Source organism: Akebia trifoliata, unplaced genomic scaffold (genome assembly GCF_017979445.1).
Source record: "Akebia trifoliata isolate Shusen 1 unplaced genomic scaffold, ASM1797944v1 Contig01285_ERROPOS320191, whole genome shotgun sequence".
NCBI lineage: Eukaryota > Viridiplantae > Streptophyta > Magnoliopsida > Ranunculales > Lardizabalaceae > Akebia > Akebia trifoliata.
This window is the reverse complement of record NW_028237654.1, coordinates 301,361-320,191: the sequence shown is the minus strand read 5'-3', so window position 1 is coordinate 320,191 and position 18,831 is coordinate 301,361. Positions and strand designations below refer to the sequence as shown.

Sequence of the window (18,831 nt, the reverse complement as noted above, 5' to 3'; positions counted from 1 at the left end):
TTAGGATTAAGAAGGTAAAGGCGAAATAAAATTAAAGAGTATTATTAAAAAAAATATTAAGATTAAAGAGTAAGAGATGAAAAATAATAAAATAATTTAAAAAAGTAAAAGATGAAATATAGTAAAATCCTAGAGGTGAAAAGGAAAGGTAATAAAATGGACCCACAAAAATTATAATTGAATAGGATGTTTGTCCTAATTAGATGGAAGTTTGTTCCCCCTCAAAAGTAGGCCCTAAAGTTGTGTCTTATTATATAGAATCCTATTAAGATAGATTTTAGTTTTTGAAAGAAAAAAAATAAAAACTAATTCATATATTTGTAATCATGTTAATGATGCTTGTATAGATGATGTATTGTATTCTTGAAAGAAATTTATTTGCAATAGTTTACAAATGATATTTGTCATATTTTATGATTAAAAAATATTTGTATGTAATGAAAAATAAAATATTAACGTTCGTTGAGATTTGTTTACTTATCCATTTATTAAGAACCGTTGAACCGGAATAGACGAGTTACCTATGATTTTTAGTGATTCTAGTTCCACTGATTTAAAAATCGAAACTGACAAAAATTAGAATCGAAAATATATGAAGGTTTCGATTCTAAAAAACTTAGGAATCAATCCATTGACACCCCTAACATGAATTAGTGGGGAAAAAAATTAAAAAGGGGAGGGGGAGAATGCCTACTTTAAAAGTAATATAAAAACATTGGTCATTTGGTACAATACAATGTACTTTTTTTTATATACCAAAATACTCTTTTAAAGAGTTCTCTTTGAAAAACCTTCTTCAAACAATTGTTTTTTCGACTTCCTCCTTCCCTTTTTTTTTGTTCTTTCCTTTGCCTGTTTTTCAATGCCAATTGTGATTCACTTCGTCTATTTGTAATGATGAATTATAAGTAGAGAATGATACATCCAAATTTTCAAAGGTTTATGATAAAGGACGAATGAATACAAACATATTCATAATTTTGAAGATTTAATCATCATATTTGATTTGAGCGTCTGTTTTTCTAGAGTTGTGAAAATCTGACTATCCCATGTGGCAAACTCAATCGACTACCTGACGTGACAAGTTCAAGAATCATAGATTTGTACTTCTTGGAAAACATGATTCCCTTGAGATACACTCTTTTCTAACCTTTAGATTGAGTATCTTTAGAGTACTTGGATATAATCATTTTCCAATCACCAATGATTCATTCTCTAAATCCACCAAAATATGGACTAGATATCTTGGATCAATGGTCCAAACAATTGTCTACTTTGTAACATGGGATGTAACAATTATAAGGTTGATCCTAGCTTGATATACCGACATGATTAGTATGTAAGTTGTTACAACAAAAACAAATGATAGTCAAGGCACCTTCGAGGGTATTGTGAATATCCTCAATTTCAATCATTCATCTTTAATATTATAATGAGAGAAGGTAAAATAGAAGTGGTTCGAGATCAAAAATTGGATTCCAAAATTGCTCCCACTTTAACATTTAAACTGACTATAACCAGAGTCCTCTGGTAAAAAAATCATGAAAATTGTAATGTAATGGCATGTTCTTAAAATCATGTAGATTAGTTTTCAAAATAACATATATATATATATATATATATAATATATATATATATATATATATATATTCTTTGCCATGATATCTTCAAAACTACTCTTTAATTAATATTTTGAATTACCCTTCGGGTACATGTGCACTTGCACATAAAATGAATGAAATGCTATCACATTTTATCCTCAAAGATGCAATATCTTTAATTTCTTCAACCCCTATAATGAATATGGCTCTTGGGGAGATTGACAATGAATGAAATTTGGGGAAGTAAAATAAAGGATATTTTGCAAGAGGCCAAGGATGTTGACATGATGGATTGAAGACAATATTTAAGAGGCTTAAATAGATTAATAATGATAAATGTAGTGGTTTGTACACGGTTGATGTGGCAAGGGCACATAATTATAAATATTATTTCTTGTGTGTCCCAAAGAAAAAGAAAAAACATATATGGTTTTGTGCCCTTGCCACATCAACCGTGTGCATTTATCATGACTCTTAAACAAAACTTACCATAGAGGTGAAAGACATGGCATTGGAAAAAATAAGAAATTTTTGACAAAAGGATTGAAGATGATGGCAATTTAATCATTTCCACTTGATACCAAGACATGGCATTGATTTGAAATTTTTTAGGGGTTTGTCTAGTTTCCACCTTAAAGTAGAGCTTAAAATGGGTCGAGTTCGAGCCGGATCTAAGTATATCCATATTCATATCTGGATCCGAATTTGACTCGAATCATATCTAAACCATTTTACTTTCACTAAAATTGTATCCGGATCCGATCCAGCCGAATTATTTGATTTGGTCGGTCAAGTAAGATAATTTTGAGTTGTTCAATGTTTTTTTACTATAGATTATTTTTAATAGATATACTATTATATTTTACCAGTATAACTCTTTTTTATTTAATAAGAATTTATATTATTTTAATGTAGTAGAAGAAAGGTATTTTGAAAAACATAAGAATAAATTTATTTTAAACAATATATCATTCATATCTAGATGGGTATATGGATGGATCTGTATCCGACTCGGATCAAGGAACATCAACCCATATTTGACTCATTTTTTTTAATTTGGATATACTCTAAAAAACAAAGCTCACTAAATTTGGATTTCGGATAAAATTCAACCCATTATTATGCCCTACCTTGAAGCTAGTTGGGAGTGTTGATACCATCACGTTTTCATTAGACATTAAAATCTAAATTACCAAAATATTAGGGAAACAAAACAAGAATTGTTCTAAATTAACTTCATTGGACATTGCACTCAACATTACACTGATGTGGCAATGGCCAAATAACCTAGTTCTTTTTTCTCGAGATATACAAAAAAATTATATGGTTCTCTACCCACTGCCATGTCAGCACAGTGTCCAACGAAGTTAATTCAGTCTTTTTCATAAAATAAAATGTTGATTGATACAAATTCAATTGAATCATTTGATATTTTCAAAATATGGGACAACTCATAGTGATTTTCAAATGAGTCAATGTAAAGGATATCACACTTGTTCAACAATGACATTGAAATAGTTCCATGGTTTTAAATCTCATTTGAGTATTGTCCATCAACGAGACAAATAGACGAGGCATATCAGATGTGTAAAATATCGTGAGACGAACGATATGACTTGGATGATATTTTGAAAATCTCGATCGAGTCAATAAAGCTCGTATGAGTCAATTGGGATTTTGTATACTTTAATTAAAATATATATATATTTTTTAATTTAAATATTTATTATATAAATAATATATGATTTTATGATTAAATATTTTCTAATTTATCATATATATATATATGAATAAATAATTATAAATTGAATAAACGATTTATCTCGTTCGAGACAGCTTGGTCTCATTCCATGAACGAGATGAGATGCAAAATAGATGACTCTCTCAACTCATTTTTGTCTTAGATGACATTTTAAACCTTGAGTAATGTTAAAGGAACCCCCAATTATTATACAGGGCATCCCATTACAAACTTTTTTATTTTTTTTTGTGTCTCATATATGTTACAAGTTTCGAAATGAGCCGATTTTTGGCGAGGATGACCTATATGGTGAGTAGATCATACTCACAAAAAAACCAACTCATGAAAATTCAGCCTATTCCGAAACTTTAACCCGACAAAATAATTTGGTTATAGTGTGGGCTGTCCTTATTAATACGTGGAGTGCCTTTAACATTATGCCAAAACCTCTGAGTCACCCAACGCAATTAACTATCCAACAAACAAGAAGCTGTATGCTTTATTGCCTTTGCTCCCAAAGAGAGAGAAAGAGAGAGGTGCATCCATGGCCGATCACTCAGACGATTTAGACGAACTTCTCGACAGTAAGTTTGATAACCAAAACTAACCCTTTTTGAATCTCTTTCTCTCTTCTGTAAACAGAGTTCTAAATTCTCTTTAAAATTTTTCAGGCGCTTTGGACGATTTCGATAATCTCAATCTCACTACTTCCTCACATAGGTACCCTTACTTTTGATTCTCCTTTAATCTTTTGTTTTACAACATCTTTTCTGTTTGATTTTAGTTCTGGGTTTCTCGTTTTTTGTGTTTTAATAGGAGCGAAGATGGTGGAGACAAGAAAGAAGAGAAGCCTTCTTTGCCTTCTGGGGTTCAAGGATTGGTTGTTGGTTTGCCTGATTTGCGAAGTAAGAAGAAAGGGAAACAGAAGGCTTTGAAGGAAGATCATGTTTCTGAGACTCTCGAGAAGCTAAGGGAGCAGACTCGAGAGGCGGTTCGGGGTTTAGAGTCGACAACTGCCCAAGCAAAAGTAGGTGGAGATGGTTTGGGGAAGGATGAAATGATGGAGGATTGGGTTAAGCAGTTTGAAGAGCTTGCTGGGTCTCAGGTATATTTAAATTTCCAATTAGGGTTTGTTGGGTTCTTGGAACTTTGTATTTGTTTCTAAATTTCTACCATTCACGTTATGGTTTAGTTGTGAATTGTCTTTTTTAGATAATTATAGCAATATATGTACATCAGATAAATGGAAAGCAAAGATATAGGAATAGAAGGTCGAGGAGATCCCCTTTTTTATTTGATCCGCGAGTGAGATTAGTGTTTTGTAGTAATTAGCAGGTGAGGGCGGGTTTTGAAGCCATGTTGTATTCAAAAATTGACTCCCAAGTTGGTATGCATTGGAATGTATCGGCCAATACGGTATTCATTAACCGAAAAATTCAATTGATATGATATTTGAAACCTTGCATAGTAGTGCTTAAGAATGTTGTCATGATCTTTGTACCCTCAATAACTTGGATTGCCCAAGTTGGTGATTCATATGTTATCGGTGATAATTCTACTTGCTCAACGTATTGGATTTATAATCTTATTTTCATAGGTGAAGTATTAGCTTTATATGGAATGGTTAGTATCTTATTGTATAATATTATTTTATGTTCCATCCAAAAGGTGAACCATTGATTGAATGACCCACGTTGATTCAAGTTGCATTGATGAAGGCACCACGAACCATTGTGTTACTAGAAATCATATATTGTTAGTTGGCTCACTTTGTCTATGAGAGTGTTCTCACCCCAATCAGAATCTCTCAGTTTTTCAGTAGATGGAAGGTATTTCAACAATCACAAGGCATAAATGAAAGTTCGATTTCAACTCCAAACCTTGAAGAAGGGGACATCTACCATGGGTAATTAATTCCCTTAACATTTTAAGGTCATTACACACTCATTGTCTGCCATCCAACAATTGATCTCTTGCTAAGATCTCATTTCCATGGTAATCTCTCAGATAGCAAGGTATTTGTTGTGACAGTGGAATCCAACATTGATTCTTTAGCAAAAGAATTGGATTGTGAGGTGGGTAGTTTTCCATCTTGTAACCTTGGCCTTTTGTTTGGAGCTTGTTGCAGATTGAAGATAATCTTGAATGCAACAGTAGAGAGAGTTGGTAGTAGACTCGTAGTGAATACTAGGTTCTTATCAGAAGAGGCGGTATAGCAATCATTGTCCAAATTTTTCTCTAGCATCTCCTTTAATTTCATGTTTATCTTTGCCATCCCGAAGTTAGTAGTCAAGTTGATTGAGATATTGTTAGAGATTTCTAATGGAATGATAAGGAAGATACCCCTAAATAGTATTTAGTAGATTGGAACTCTAATTGTTCACCAAAGAAAGCTGGTAGTTTGGGTTTTAGGAATTTAATGCTTATGAACAAAGTCTTGTTAGGAAAGTGTCTTTGGAGATTTGGAGTTGAACCTAATTGTTTTCGGATGAGAGTAATCTAAGCTATTTATTTTACAAATTTGAAATTTCAACTTAGCCAAGTGGTAAGACATGTGGAGTGTTGTTCCCACGTCCTATGTTCAAACTCCTTTGAACCCAACTTCATTTGCTAAACACTAACCCTATACCCATTGAAGAAAAAAGAAAAAAAAGAGAGAGTAATCTAAGTCGAATATGGAGTAGGAATTTGGGTTGTGGAGTGGAGATAGGAGTTCGTTATTTGGGTGTAGGGTATGGAGAGGTATTTAGAATGGGTCAGAATTTAGCAAGATGTTGGTTTAGAAGTAGGTAAAAAGGTGGTATTGGGAAAGTTGGTGTGATATTTTCAATTGATGACTTAATTTCTCGATCTATATTCTATTTCTTTTAAATATAGTAATTCAAATTTTTTGGTGTTTAGATGATGAGAACTCTTGCAACCTTGGTTTTATAAGAAACTTCAATTATTGGGAGGTGAATTCCACAGCTTGTCTCAGACAATATATTTATAACATTCCCATTTCCCCTGAAGTCCTTGTCAAATGCATGTGGAAGAGGAGTTGTGATGTTACTTTTCAATTAGATCATTCCACTACAATTAAATCTTTTGAGATGTTCTAGCTTTCCTGCTTCTTTTATCTATGGTAATGACATATCCTCTAAAGTGTCTTTATTGGATCACCGCCCTAGATAAGATCTTAATGACCATCTCATATCTTGTAAGATCATCATAGTCAATTGCTCAACGTGCAAAGCTAGCTGTGAAACTATTAATTACCTAATCTATTGCAAGTTAGCCTTTATAATTTTGTGTTATTTTTTATGTATCTAGTGGACTACTATATGATATATCACCTCTTTAGTCCAAAATTGGAATTCCCAATCCCAGGTCTTTTCTTCTAAACTCTGCAATGTATTTGGGGTATACGGGTAGAGAGAAATGTAAGAACCTTCAACGGGAAGGATAATCAATGCAAGATATCATTAGTGTCAACACACTTTTATTCTTACGGTTTGAACTCTATAACGAGTTTACAGGTTTGTTTTCCGAGGATTTTGTATTTAGATGGAACCTTGTGCTATACGGAGGAAGTTAGATTGATAATTACTTTGATTTAGCTTTGTGTTATTTTCCTATGTGGGCTTATTTGCTTAGGTTCTTTAAAAGCAAATATGAGAGTCTTGGTAAGAGATGAAGAGAATAAGGAAGAGAATAAGGAAAGGTCGATTTTTTCTTCTTCCAGAAATTACTAAAAAGGACCAACAAGGAGACTTGGGGCTAGCAGGATATACATGGAAGATCCGAGTGCACATATACATCCATAGAATTATGGTACAAAAGTGGAAACAACTCTAGTAAAGATGAAAGCAAGTAGGCCCTTAAGATCAGATGATATTATTCTAATGTTAGTATGAAAATGAATGAGAAGTTTTGAATTGTCCTTGCTAACTAAGATATGGAATAATATTTTAGAGACTAATAAGATTTTGGATGACTGAAGAAAAAGCATTGTCGTACCTTTAAATAAGAATGTAGGAGCAGAGCTGTACCGACTATTGGGGTATTAAACTGATGAATCACACCATGAAACTGTGGGAAAGGGTGATCGAGTAAACGTTAAGACAAAATGAATTTATCATATAACCAATTTGTTTTATGCCAGGTAGATCAATCGTCAAGGGAATCTTTTTTACTTAAGGCAATGATAGAGAACTATTTAGAAACAAGGAATAATCTTTAAAAAGCGAATTTGGTAGGTATGGGAAAGAAAATAGTCCCAAGGACATGTATGAGAGGGTTTTGACTATTTGAGGGGAAGGATATGAGAAAAATGTGTTACCAATTACAATTGATTTATGTAGTTGAAGCTATTACAATTGCCTCTGTTTTTCTTCATTGAGAAGCCAAGGAACTGCACAAGGTACTATTGTAGCCACTATTCAAATAGATCTCTAACAACATCCTTTTTGGCTATGATAACACTTTTTTTTTTTTCCTTTTAGAAGCTTGCTCTCTCTCTCTCTCTCTCTGTCTCTCTCATGCGAGGTCCTTTTGTATTATAAAATATTCCTTATCACAACCTTTTGAAGGCTATTATTAATGCATTTTTTTATTTCTTTTGTGTAGGACATGGAGTCTATCGTGGAGACCATGATGCAACAACTTTTGTCCAGGGATATTCTTCAAGAACCCATGAAAGAAATTGGAGAAAGATATCCCAAGTGGCTGGAAGAGCACAAATCTGGATTGAACAAAGACGATTATGATCGCTACAAGCACCAATACGAGCTCATAAAAGATTTAAATGGAGTTTATGAAAATGATCCTGGTAACTTCACCAAAATTGTTGAACTCATGCAGAAAATGCAAGAATGTGGCCAACCCCCAAGTGATATCGTGCAAGAGCTTGCTCCTGATCTTGATCTAACCAACCTTGGCCAATTGTAAGTGTTCTATAATGTTTTGTATGACCATCTAAATTTGTTAAGCATGCATATATCGTGTTACGACTTGGACATATTATTAAGATATGAACTAGATTCATCAGCCTTTTAAATAATCGTTGTTAGAAGGTTTTTCAAAACCTTGCAACTTTGATGTTGGCATCATCCTTCATGCCAACATTCTCCAGCTTGTATGCTCTACCTATATGAATGTAAAATCATAGAAAACTTTTCAAACTTTATTCGGCATCATATAGATACCAAGGTTTAAAATCTTAGTTTTAATGCAATGTTTATGTTTGCCGAAAAACCATAACAATCTCAACTGAAACACTCCGAGACAATCCAAACAATCATGAAACAATGAATGTTCCAGAGTTGATATTTCGTTCCAGTCTTGGCCAAAACCAGAACCAGAATTTTCCATAAAAAAGTTTTTGGCCTGATTATGAGGTCCAGAAAAATTGGAAATTTCAGGCCATCAAGCAGTTTTTTATTTTTATTTTTCACAATTGATACTTTGAACTGATTTTGATTTTGATGCAATGACTGCCTTCTTTTTCTTTGATCTCCTTGTTCCACTCACATTATGATCACTCCTAGTCCTTGGATTAAGAGGAAAATCTGGATTGAAGAGAAAGGAAATCTAAAGAACACCGAGAGCCCGAGATACATAGGTTTCAAACTCAAGTAGCCCTTGAATCTCATCTTTATGAAACAACCATCTTTCACTTTTAATAATTAATGTCATTTTTCAATGGGATATTTTGGACCCCAGAATTTATGCAATGTAACTTTTGTTAGGGCAGTTCTAGGAATGAGGCGCTAGTTAAGCTTGATGGGCTGGAAATATCCCAAAGTGTTCGTTTATGTTATTTCAGTTCAATTACCCATAGTGATGGAGTTATTGTTGAGGATGTTGCGATATAATTAACTTTGCTTTAGGGAGCTGAATGTTGGCCAATCAAGAAACATGTCCATAGATAGAATGAGTGTGAGAGAGACAACGATGTTGAAATGGACAAGTGAAGACTAGGAAACACAAACCAGACATGAGAACATTAACGAAATCTAAAAATAGCTCCAATAGGAAACAAAGAAAATTGTTTGTAGTGGTTTGTACATGTAGAAAGAAGACTGATGACCGTATCAGTTGAAGAGCGCTTTGGTGCAAGTCAAGAGATCTTGAAGTGTGAGAGGGATGGTGAAAATGCCATGGATGGAGATAGTAAGAAAAAAAAAGTGAAGATACGTATACCTTGACTGAAGCTTTGGCCCGAGGTATAGATGAAAAGTGAAATAGAACAAACAATAACTAAATTCGTTTATGGGAGATGGTCATGTGAGAACAGAAAACGTCCAACATGACTTTTTTTTCTTTATAATTATAAGATTTCATGCAACCCAAAGAAGAGATGAAAACCTAAATAGGTCTAGAGGGCCATCCTTGAAACATACAAAGAAAATTACAGTAGAAAGCAGATTGATACCTACTACATCTCAGTCTTCAAAGAAGAAAACCTTAATTTCATGCAGTAGTACACCAGAAAACCAGGACCAATAATCACATTGTGCATCATTCTTCTTGATATTTTATAGAGAATGATATTGTAGCATTGTTACATTACTTGATGATTTGCACTTTGTCTCTAACATTATCTCTCTTGTTTTTCTTCTGTGTGCTACAGATCACCGGAGATGCTCGAATCTCAGTCCAATTGTTGTATAATGTGAGACAAATCCTCAGTTATATTTCTTTACTGCACTTTTCGCTTCCTTCTCTTGTGTACTCTTTTTAATTTCATTTCCATGATATGAAAAAATAAGGTAATTTGATTATATAACTTTATCATCTTTTATTTCAATTTCATTTATTGAGTCAGTGCTTCAAGTTTAATGTTGTGTTTATGGTAGCATGTGTATCTGTTGGAACTGCATTAAGAGAGGGTAGAAAAATTAGTCTTCACTAACACGATAGAAGATTACAACTTTTATGCAGCCACATTACCATAGCTTCACACATGTGCACACACAAACCCTTCTCATGGCCCGGCCAATTTTACAGCCACATTAATCACTATCTCCTTGTGTCTCTACTCTTACCCATTAAAGTGATAGGGAGGCTCACTTTTCTATATCAACGCAGTCCACCAAATTTTCAATGTTTTATAATCTTCTTATGTGTAGCTGTGGATCCATCCACAAAGAGAAGCTTTTGAATGATTCTCTCTTTAGGATCAATGATCGATAAATGTGTGGCCACACCCCTTGGTTGACCAACGTACCAACAACCAGTCCTGTCTGGTGGAAATGCAATTTTCCTCTCATACCTTGAGATATGTGCAATGAACCATCAAGATCTTTAATCTCCATTATCAGCTTGAATTCTATGTTAATGGGGTTATTGTGAATCTTCCATTGGACAATACATCGCAAAGGTAAGAGTGTTTGGAGGCGTTAAGATCATTGTTTAGAACAAGTTTTCATAAATGAAAACCTCAAGTCGTTGAAATTGCTAGTCTCATTGGAGCTCAAAGGTAATAATATTAAGAAAAGAAAAAAAAATGATTTGTTTTATATTAAACTTCGGCTATCTTTTTTAACGATTTAGTAGTTATCTCTTTATCCAACTGATGAGACAACGTGCAAGATGATTTACATTGAACACCCTGTTCATTAACGACGGTGAGATGACTCACTTGGTTCGAACGAGTTTTGAAACCACGTCTTTCTCTCTACATCTTCTACATCTTGAAGAAAAGATATCCATCACTGCTCCATTCCTTTCTAGTTGTAATATAAATTGGTGATTTAAACATATCCTCTATATTTTGGACAAAATTAAGAAAACCCTGTATTTTAAAAAAGCCATTGATTTTCCTCCCCAAGCAATCATCTTCCCTTGTAAGATTGTGATCTCCTTCGATCTTTAAACCTAAAAATACATGATAAAATATTTTAAGAGAGCTGTTATTGGCAACGGAAGTCTTACTTATTACACCCCACTTAAAATAAAAAATAAGTCAATGATTAAGAAACATGATTTAAAATATCATACCTGACTCATAGAATATAACGGGGAAGCCGGCCCCAAAAGCAAAAGAAGAAAGCTCAAGATACGGGTTCAAGCTAACGGGAAGTCGGTGGGAAAGAACTTCTCTTTCAATCGATCAATGAAAGAACCGTAATGTTGTGTTATAATGCTTTGTAATGTTTGAATGATGTGTTTTAATCTTTAATTAATATTTGATTAATCATTTAAGAAAGTGGATTGTAATAAGTAAAGTTGGGGTGCCAATAGGAGCTCTCAATTTAACCTATTGAAAAATGTAATTTTTTTAAAAAAAAAATAGAAAATTAAGGATTTTTGACTAGAAGTTGACGTGAAATAAGACGAATTTTTTAGAGAAAAAAAAACTAGGGGTTTGGGAACTTGGGTTAGAAGTTGAAGATGGGGGCATTTAGGTCATTTTTATTAGTCTCTTTTAGAAGACCAAAAACGTTGGGGTATCTCAAATAAAAATAAAATAAAAAAGATCGATCGTTTACTTTTCTGTCGCACTTGCATCCAATCCAACATTCGATTTTGCAATGGTTTTTTGGAAGAGGTAATTGTTGATTTCATCCTCTAATTTACCTCTCTATCAGTTTTTAAATTACTGAATAATGCAAATCTTCTGTTTTTTGTGCCCTAATATCTTGTTTTCTATTACTGATTCATCACTTTTTCCCTTAAACTTTTGATTGATTAATTAATATTTCATAGTGAGAGGAGAATCTAATCTTCTACCGAGATTTAGTCTAATATCATCGGTAGTATTTTCGTCATTTTCATTAGACATCATAAAGAACGAGAAACTAATGATTGATTGGGGAAAAAAGTTGGAAATTTGATTCTTTGGAATCACTCCCATTTGGTTCTCTGTGTTTTTGTTCATCAAAGAGACAAGGTTTTACCATAATTGTGCTATTTACAGATGATAATTTTGCTTCTTGTTGAGCCCTTTAAAGGTTTGTTAGAGAGGGCATCAGTGTTGTTCTGTTAAGGAGTTAGCAGTTTTTTAGTTTGTATTTGTGAGCTTGAGTTCGTTCTATAGTTGCTAAGAACAAGATTGTTTTGGTTGAAACAGTAACCATGGTTTTAAAACTTGTTTTGATGTCTCGTCTCAGATGTGTTTTCCGATATCGTTTGAGTTGCCTCGTTCAACAATGAGAAAAATGAACTATGGTTTTAAATCTCGTCCGATACGTTTGACTTGTCTATCCATCTCGTTGGTGGACGATACCAAAACATATCGGACAAGTTGTCTCGGTCTTGGATGAGATTTAAAATCATGACAGTAACATGTCGGTTATATACAGGCCAAAGTTGTGAAAATATGAACAAATGGTATGGAGGACAATATTGGGGTTTGTATTCTATTTGTGTAAGATTTTCAAAGAGTTTAGAACTGTTTTCTTTTAGGATTTATTTATTTATTTATTGATGTTCTATGTGGAATATATGTAGGTTGAATTTATTTCTACTTAGGTTGATAGCAGATATATTATACGATCTACTTATGCACACGCTGATTTAGGTATTGTTATGTCATTTAGTATGCTAACTGCTAATGATATGTCGTGGAATGAGTCTTATTGGAGTCAATATTTCAGACACCTTGCGTCTATCTCTGCCCTCTGATCTAAATCAGTGTTTTCAAAGGCGTTGAACGTGTATATATATCTTTAGGTTTGCCTCGGGCAGGGCTCTCAAAAAATTCCCTGAAACTTTAAGGATGCCTTATTCAAAGTTGTATTGAAAAAAAAAAATCTGAACTCCTTAGTGGAGGCACATGCCTTTTTGGCTCCCTTAGATTAAGTCGTATGCCTTATGAAGATGCGTTGTATTTCTTTTTTTCTCTATGTTTTTCTAGCATCATTACATAATCAGCCTTATAATTATAAATTGTTCCTTTTAAAACATTCAATTTACATAAAGATCCTTCTTTTGTCCCTAATCTCTAAAGCCCCCCCGACACTATGCAATTCCAATAATGTTTGATTTTTCTTCTCTTTTCCTTATTTTTGTGTTTCTTCCCTCTTAATGCCAAACCTACTACACTTCTTCTAGTTTGAGAGTGTTTTTTTTTTTTCGTTCTTTTTTCTCTCTTTTTATTTCAAGTTAGAGAGGGTTGTTACTCTTCAAGTGTGGATTTTTTTGCTTGATGGATTAAAAATTGGAAAGTTGGAAGTATGAAATTATGGTCATGTTATAGTTTTAATTTGATTTTGAGAAGTTTGGAAATTGAATTTAGATATTAAGCTTTGTAATGTGAAAATATTTATTGTCATGTTATTCTTTCTTGTTCTTATAATTTTCCTGATATTCTCTTTTATTTTGAAATTTGTTATTTATTTGTACATTTTGCCACCCTAAGTATGGGAAGCGTTTGGAGGCCCTAAAGAGAGCCAAACATTGTGCCAAACAATTTTCAAAATAGGGGTCAGTAGTTTAGGAATGGGCTGATTTTTGTGAGGATCTCTATGGTGAAGAGATCATCCTCACCAAAAATCAGCTCATTCTGAAACTTCTAATCCAGTTTACAAGTTGAAGAATCGTGGACCGTCCGATTTTTCTAAACCACTTTTGATGGGGTTAGAAGTTTCGGCATGGGCTGATTTTTGGTGAGGATGATCTTCTCATCATAGAGATCATCATCACACAAAATCAGCCCATTGCGAAACTTCTAACCCATACAATGAAAAAATGTTTGGCTCTCTTTAGGGCTTCCAAATGCCACCTTTTAAGTATTTGTCTAATGCCTACTCAAGGCTTTGGCTAGTGAAACCCCTCGCTTCATGTCTGTGAACTATGTATTTCTCATTAATTGTCCTATGAAGCAATTCATTTCATGTCCCAGATTATCAGGTTAGACTGACCAAGTTAAAAAGTCTCCATACTTATTGGTCAAAGCTATGAGTTATTTTGAAATTTTTAGTTAGTTGCTTCCTTTCCACTGTCTGATGTTTGGTTGTGAAGTGCCAACTTAGCTAAGTGGTAAGACGTGTAGAGTGTTGTTCCCACGTCCTAGGTTCAAACCCCCTTGAACCCAACTTTTTTTGCAACCACTAACCCTATACCTATCAAAAAAAGAAAAAAGATGTTTGGTTGCTACATCATAATATGTGCTAACATTACAGTTACTTCCATCCTGCTGCCAAATCCCCCTACCATTAAGTTACCCAATTTACAAACCTTTGGGGGCCTCTGAGCTCTGGCCCCATCTATTGTAAGAAATTGATTTCAAAATGGTGTTGAGGGGGTTGACAAAATCAGATCCATCTTTTGGCTTCTCCTGTCTCTCAATATCCTTCCCTGATTTGAAGAGGATCAATTCTTGATAGCACCCTTGCTGGAGAAGCTGGACCAGACCTACCATCAGCTTGCCTACTGTAAGAAATTGAAGTAGAAATGATATTGAGGTGGTTGGCAATCAGAGAACCACCTTTTGCTCTTTTTCAATATCCTTCTTGAATTGAGGAGGATCAATTCTGAATAGCACCCTTGCTGCAGTAGCTGGTCCTGATCTCCAACAGGAAGGGCTGGTTGGCTCGGGCTAGCTAGGATTGGACCCCTCTCATATATTTTAGGCCAATTTAGCAATTAAAACAAACTGGATTTCCTACATTTTAAGGTTGAAGGTTTTAGGAACACCAAGGGGCATGAGATTAGGGGTGGTAATTTTAACACGACCCGCAAACACACTCGAACACAACACGTGATGGGTTTAGGTTGAGCCTAATCGTGTTGACCCATCTAACACGTTTGTTAAACAAATCGTGTCTGGGTTGGGGATGTCAACCTGTCTAACCTGTTTTGACACGTTTGGTTATCGTATCACTAACGTGTTGTGTTGACCCGTATACAAACACATTTAATAGCTTTTTTTTGTGTGTGTGTGTGTGTGTGCAGTGAAACTTGATTTATGTTTTACAATACTTATGTTAATGGTAGGTTGGTAGATGTGGGTTATAATCATGTTTGGGTTGTAGTTAAGTTTATGTTCAGCTGTAATTGTGTGTGTGTTTGAGTCACAATCATGTTGTGTTTCACGAGATATATGTGCCAACCCAAATATGACACATCCCAACATGTTTATTAAATGGATTACACAGGCCGTGTCGTGTTTCCTATAAAATAAAGGGGCTAGGTTTGGCTTTAAGGTTTTGACATGGTTATTAAATGGGCCAGTTTCGGGTTAAATTTTCAGAATACCCTTACCTCAAAACGACAAGAAGACAATACAAAACCCGACCCATTGCCATCCCTACCTGAGATAATAGTTTCCAAGCCAGTTGGTTTTTGGTGGACATAAAATGGGTGATGGGACCAATTAAATGTTGGAATGGGGCCAGATCCATGCTTGTAGTGGCAAAAGATTCATTTTTAGAGTTCATCACAATTGTTTGACCTATGCAAAAGGATGATCCATAATGGTAAATGGATCTGTATTCATTGTTTAGTTTCTCAAAGGGAACTTGATTGTTTGAAAAAGGATCAAGTAGCATTTTGGCTATCATATCTTGTTATTGTCAATTTGGAGCATTGGTTCCCTTTTTTACTCTTTTCTGCCATATAAAAATTTCCCTAATAAACTTCTCAAGGTTTCGATTTTAATTTCAGATAACGATAAAACAACTAGTCAACAAATGAACCAGGCAATGTCATCCCTATCATGGCCACCAACTGTAGTTACTACAGCTATTCCCCAGGTCCAGTTAAGAAGCCTTGTACCGTGGAAAGCACCAAGGCTCCTACATGGAATCACTTTTCCCCATCTTCACCTCAAACACTCCCCTATTCGCTGCACCAAACTAACCCCTTGGGAACCTTCGCCCTTCACATACGTTCCCACCGAGGAAAGTGAAGGAAGCTTCTTAAAGGATAGTGGCAACATTTTTGAATCCATGAATGCAGAAGAAACGGTTGAATCTCAAGTTAGTACCGAGGATGCTGTTGGAGAAAAGCAATCATCCCAGCCTCTTAAATGGCCTATGTGGCTTTTGGGTCCTTCCGTGCTACTTGTTACAGGAATGGTACCCACATTATGGTTACCTTTGTCCTCCGTATTTCTTGGTGCCAACATAGCCGGCTTGCTTTCCTTGGTAGGACTCGATTGTATTTTTAACATTGGTGCAACTTTATTTCTCCTTATGGCCGATACTTGTGCTCGACCAAAGAACCCAATCCAAGCCTGTAAAAGCCGGGCTCCTCTCAGTTACCGGATCTGGAATATAATTGCTAATGTAATGGGCTTCGTCATTCCCTTGACGTTGCTCTTCGCTTCTCACAAAGGCTTTCTTCAACCACAACTATCTTTCATCTCATTTGCAGTGCTTCTGGGCCCCTACCTTTTACTTTTATCCATACAGATGTTGACTGAGATGCTGGTGTGGCATTGGCAGTCATCAGTGTGGCTAGTAACACCGGTCATTTATGAAGCTTATCGGGTGTTGCAGCTTATGAGGGGTTTGAGGTTGAGTGCTGATATTGGTGCACCCATTTGGATTGTGGAGACCATTAGAGGATTGGTGTCATGGTGGGTGTTGATACTTGGGGTGCAGCTTATGAGGGTAGCTTGGTTTGCTGGATTCACTGCGCGAGCTCACCGTCAAACTTGAATCTAAACTACCATCGACTTACAATTTTTTTTTGTTGCTGGAGGACAGGTCGAGAGACATGTTTGCAAAAGGTATACTACATGGCCATCAAAGAACATGTATGTTTTATGATAAAATGTAAATAAGAAATAGTAATGTGTAATTCTCTCTTTTCTAATTGTATTTATTGTGATTTATACAGAACTTATGCTTCTGAGATATATTCATTTAATGCGTATGGTCTTTTTCATCTTTTTTTATTTATTATTATTTTTGTGATCTGATCTAAGTAGGCAAGTACAGAGCGGCAGTTTGAGATTTTTTTTTCTTCAGTATGAGCTGGCCGATCAGATTCTCACTTAGCTGAGAGAAACCCTCCCCAACTGGTTCGAACCGATCGACATGAATTGATATCATGGTTTTCAAACATGTATCCATTTCTTCTCGGTCATGAACAAAGAAAAAGGAATAAAACTTGTGGAAGAAGATTGCGGTGGTTTCATCACATCTCGTTCATGAACTACAAGAATTGTCTGACCATGTAGTGATTGTACCGAGCTCCTCATTTCAGCATGTAGACTGCCAAGTTGGTCCAAATGGCACCCCAGCCCTCTAGATTTTGTGGTCTCGATTGGGATTATAAAAAGAATAATGATTTTCTAACATATTCCCCCATACTCTCTCGATGTGGCATGTGCTAGAACCAAAGATCTTTTTTCTCGGGATACACAACTGTACAGAGAGTATGGGGGAGTATGTCAGAGGGAGGGAGGGAGGGAGGGAGGGAGGGACTTTTGTAAGCAATTTCATACAAAAGGAACCCAAAATTAAAAGTAGTGAACTCCACTTATTTGCAAATAATGCTAGTAATTCTTCAATTATTAGTGGTCGTGGGAAAGTTAGGAAGGTGATTGAAGTTCACTTAGATGGGTTTGTGCATATTTGCTATATAATTTGTAAGTAACGTCCACCGATGATTGTATATTTAAAATTACGAATGATAAAGTATGATTCGTGATAATCTAACGCCCCCATCATAAAACCGTAAATCATTTACCTCGGAATACACAAGAAAAAGATTTATGGTTCTGCATATCCCGAGCCAAATGATCTAGGGCTCTGTGATGGGGGGATGTGTATGTCAGAGGGAGTCGTCATAAAATCATTTTTCATAAAATATAACTGTTGGATTTTAATTCAATTCAAGTGAGAATATAATGGCATACATATATACCAATGGTATATATAAATAAACTATTTAGTAATGTTAGTATATTAATATAAAAATTATTTAATTTTTATTTTTACATACATAAGAAATCTTTTTATTTTTATAAATATGCATTAATATACACATCTTTACCATTATAATGAGAGAAAGCCAAGCCTAATAGGTGATTGTTCACACCAAAATTTGTCCCACTTTTATATTATCCAAACTGTTATTAATCTTCCTAAAAAAAAAGTATTTGAACAATCCCACAACTCCATAACCATCTTAATTGGTTTTGGAAAATATTATCTATGAAATCAACTTATTTAATATTTTAAATTACAAAAAATTCTTATACCATATTAAACTAGAAGGTGGCATATGCCAACACACATGTATCAAAACGGTTTATTTGTCATTTAAAATATTGATTATAGGGGTTTTGAAGTATATATAGTAAAAAAACCCTGAGGGGTTGGCTCAATGATAATTTTAGATTGATAAGTGATTAATTCCCATAGGTCATGAGTTCGATACCTAGCATGAACATTAATTTCTTAGGAACCACCCACAAAGGTGCACCCTCACTTACCCAGTGCATTATAAAAAAATAAAATAAAAGATTAAAAAATAAAAATGTTACATTTATAATTTTGAAAACTAAGTAACGTTAGGGTTACAATTTTCTTGTTTTTTTATAATTAAATT

General features: G+C 34.5%; 2 protein-coding genes across 2 annotated transcripts; both read left to right on the top strand.

The window, feature by feature from the left end:
- Window positions 1-3,792: 3,792 nt before the first annotated feature.
- Window positions 3,793-10,137, top strand: LOC147380604 (peroxisome biogenesis protein 19-2-like). Its single transcript, XM_086431485.1, has 5 exons — window positions 3,793-3,926; window positions 4,014-4,062; window positions 4,159-4,447; window positions 7,951-8,267; window positions 9,956-10,137. Exons 1-5 carry the CDS (start codon window positions 3,887-3,889, stop codon window positions 9,999-10,001), a joined length of 741 nt encoding a protein of 246 aa, XP_086287611.1. The 5' UTR covers window positions 3,793-3,886; the 3' UTR covers window positions 10,002-10,137.
- Window positions 10,138-11,727: 1,590 nt separating this feature from the next.
- On the top strand, window positions 11,728-17,162 carry LOC147380603 (uncharacterized). Its single transcript, XM_086431487.1, has 2 exons — window positions 11,728-11,875; window positions 15,934-17,162. The coding sequence occupies exon 2, from the start codon at window positions 15,960-15,962 to the stop codon at window positions 16,929-16,931; it is 972 nt and encodes a 323-aa protein (XP_086287613.1). The 5' UTR covers window positions 11,728-11,875; window positions 15,934-15,959; the 3' UTR covers window positions 16,932-17,162.
- Window positions 17,163-18,831: the final 1,669 nt, after the last annotated feature.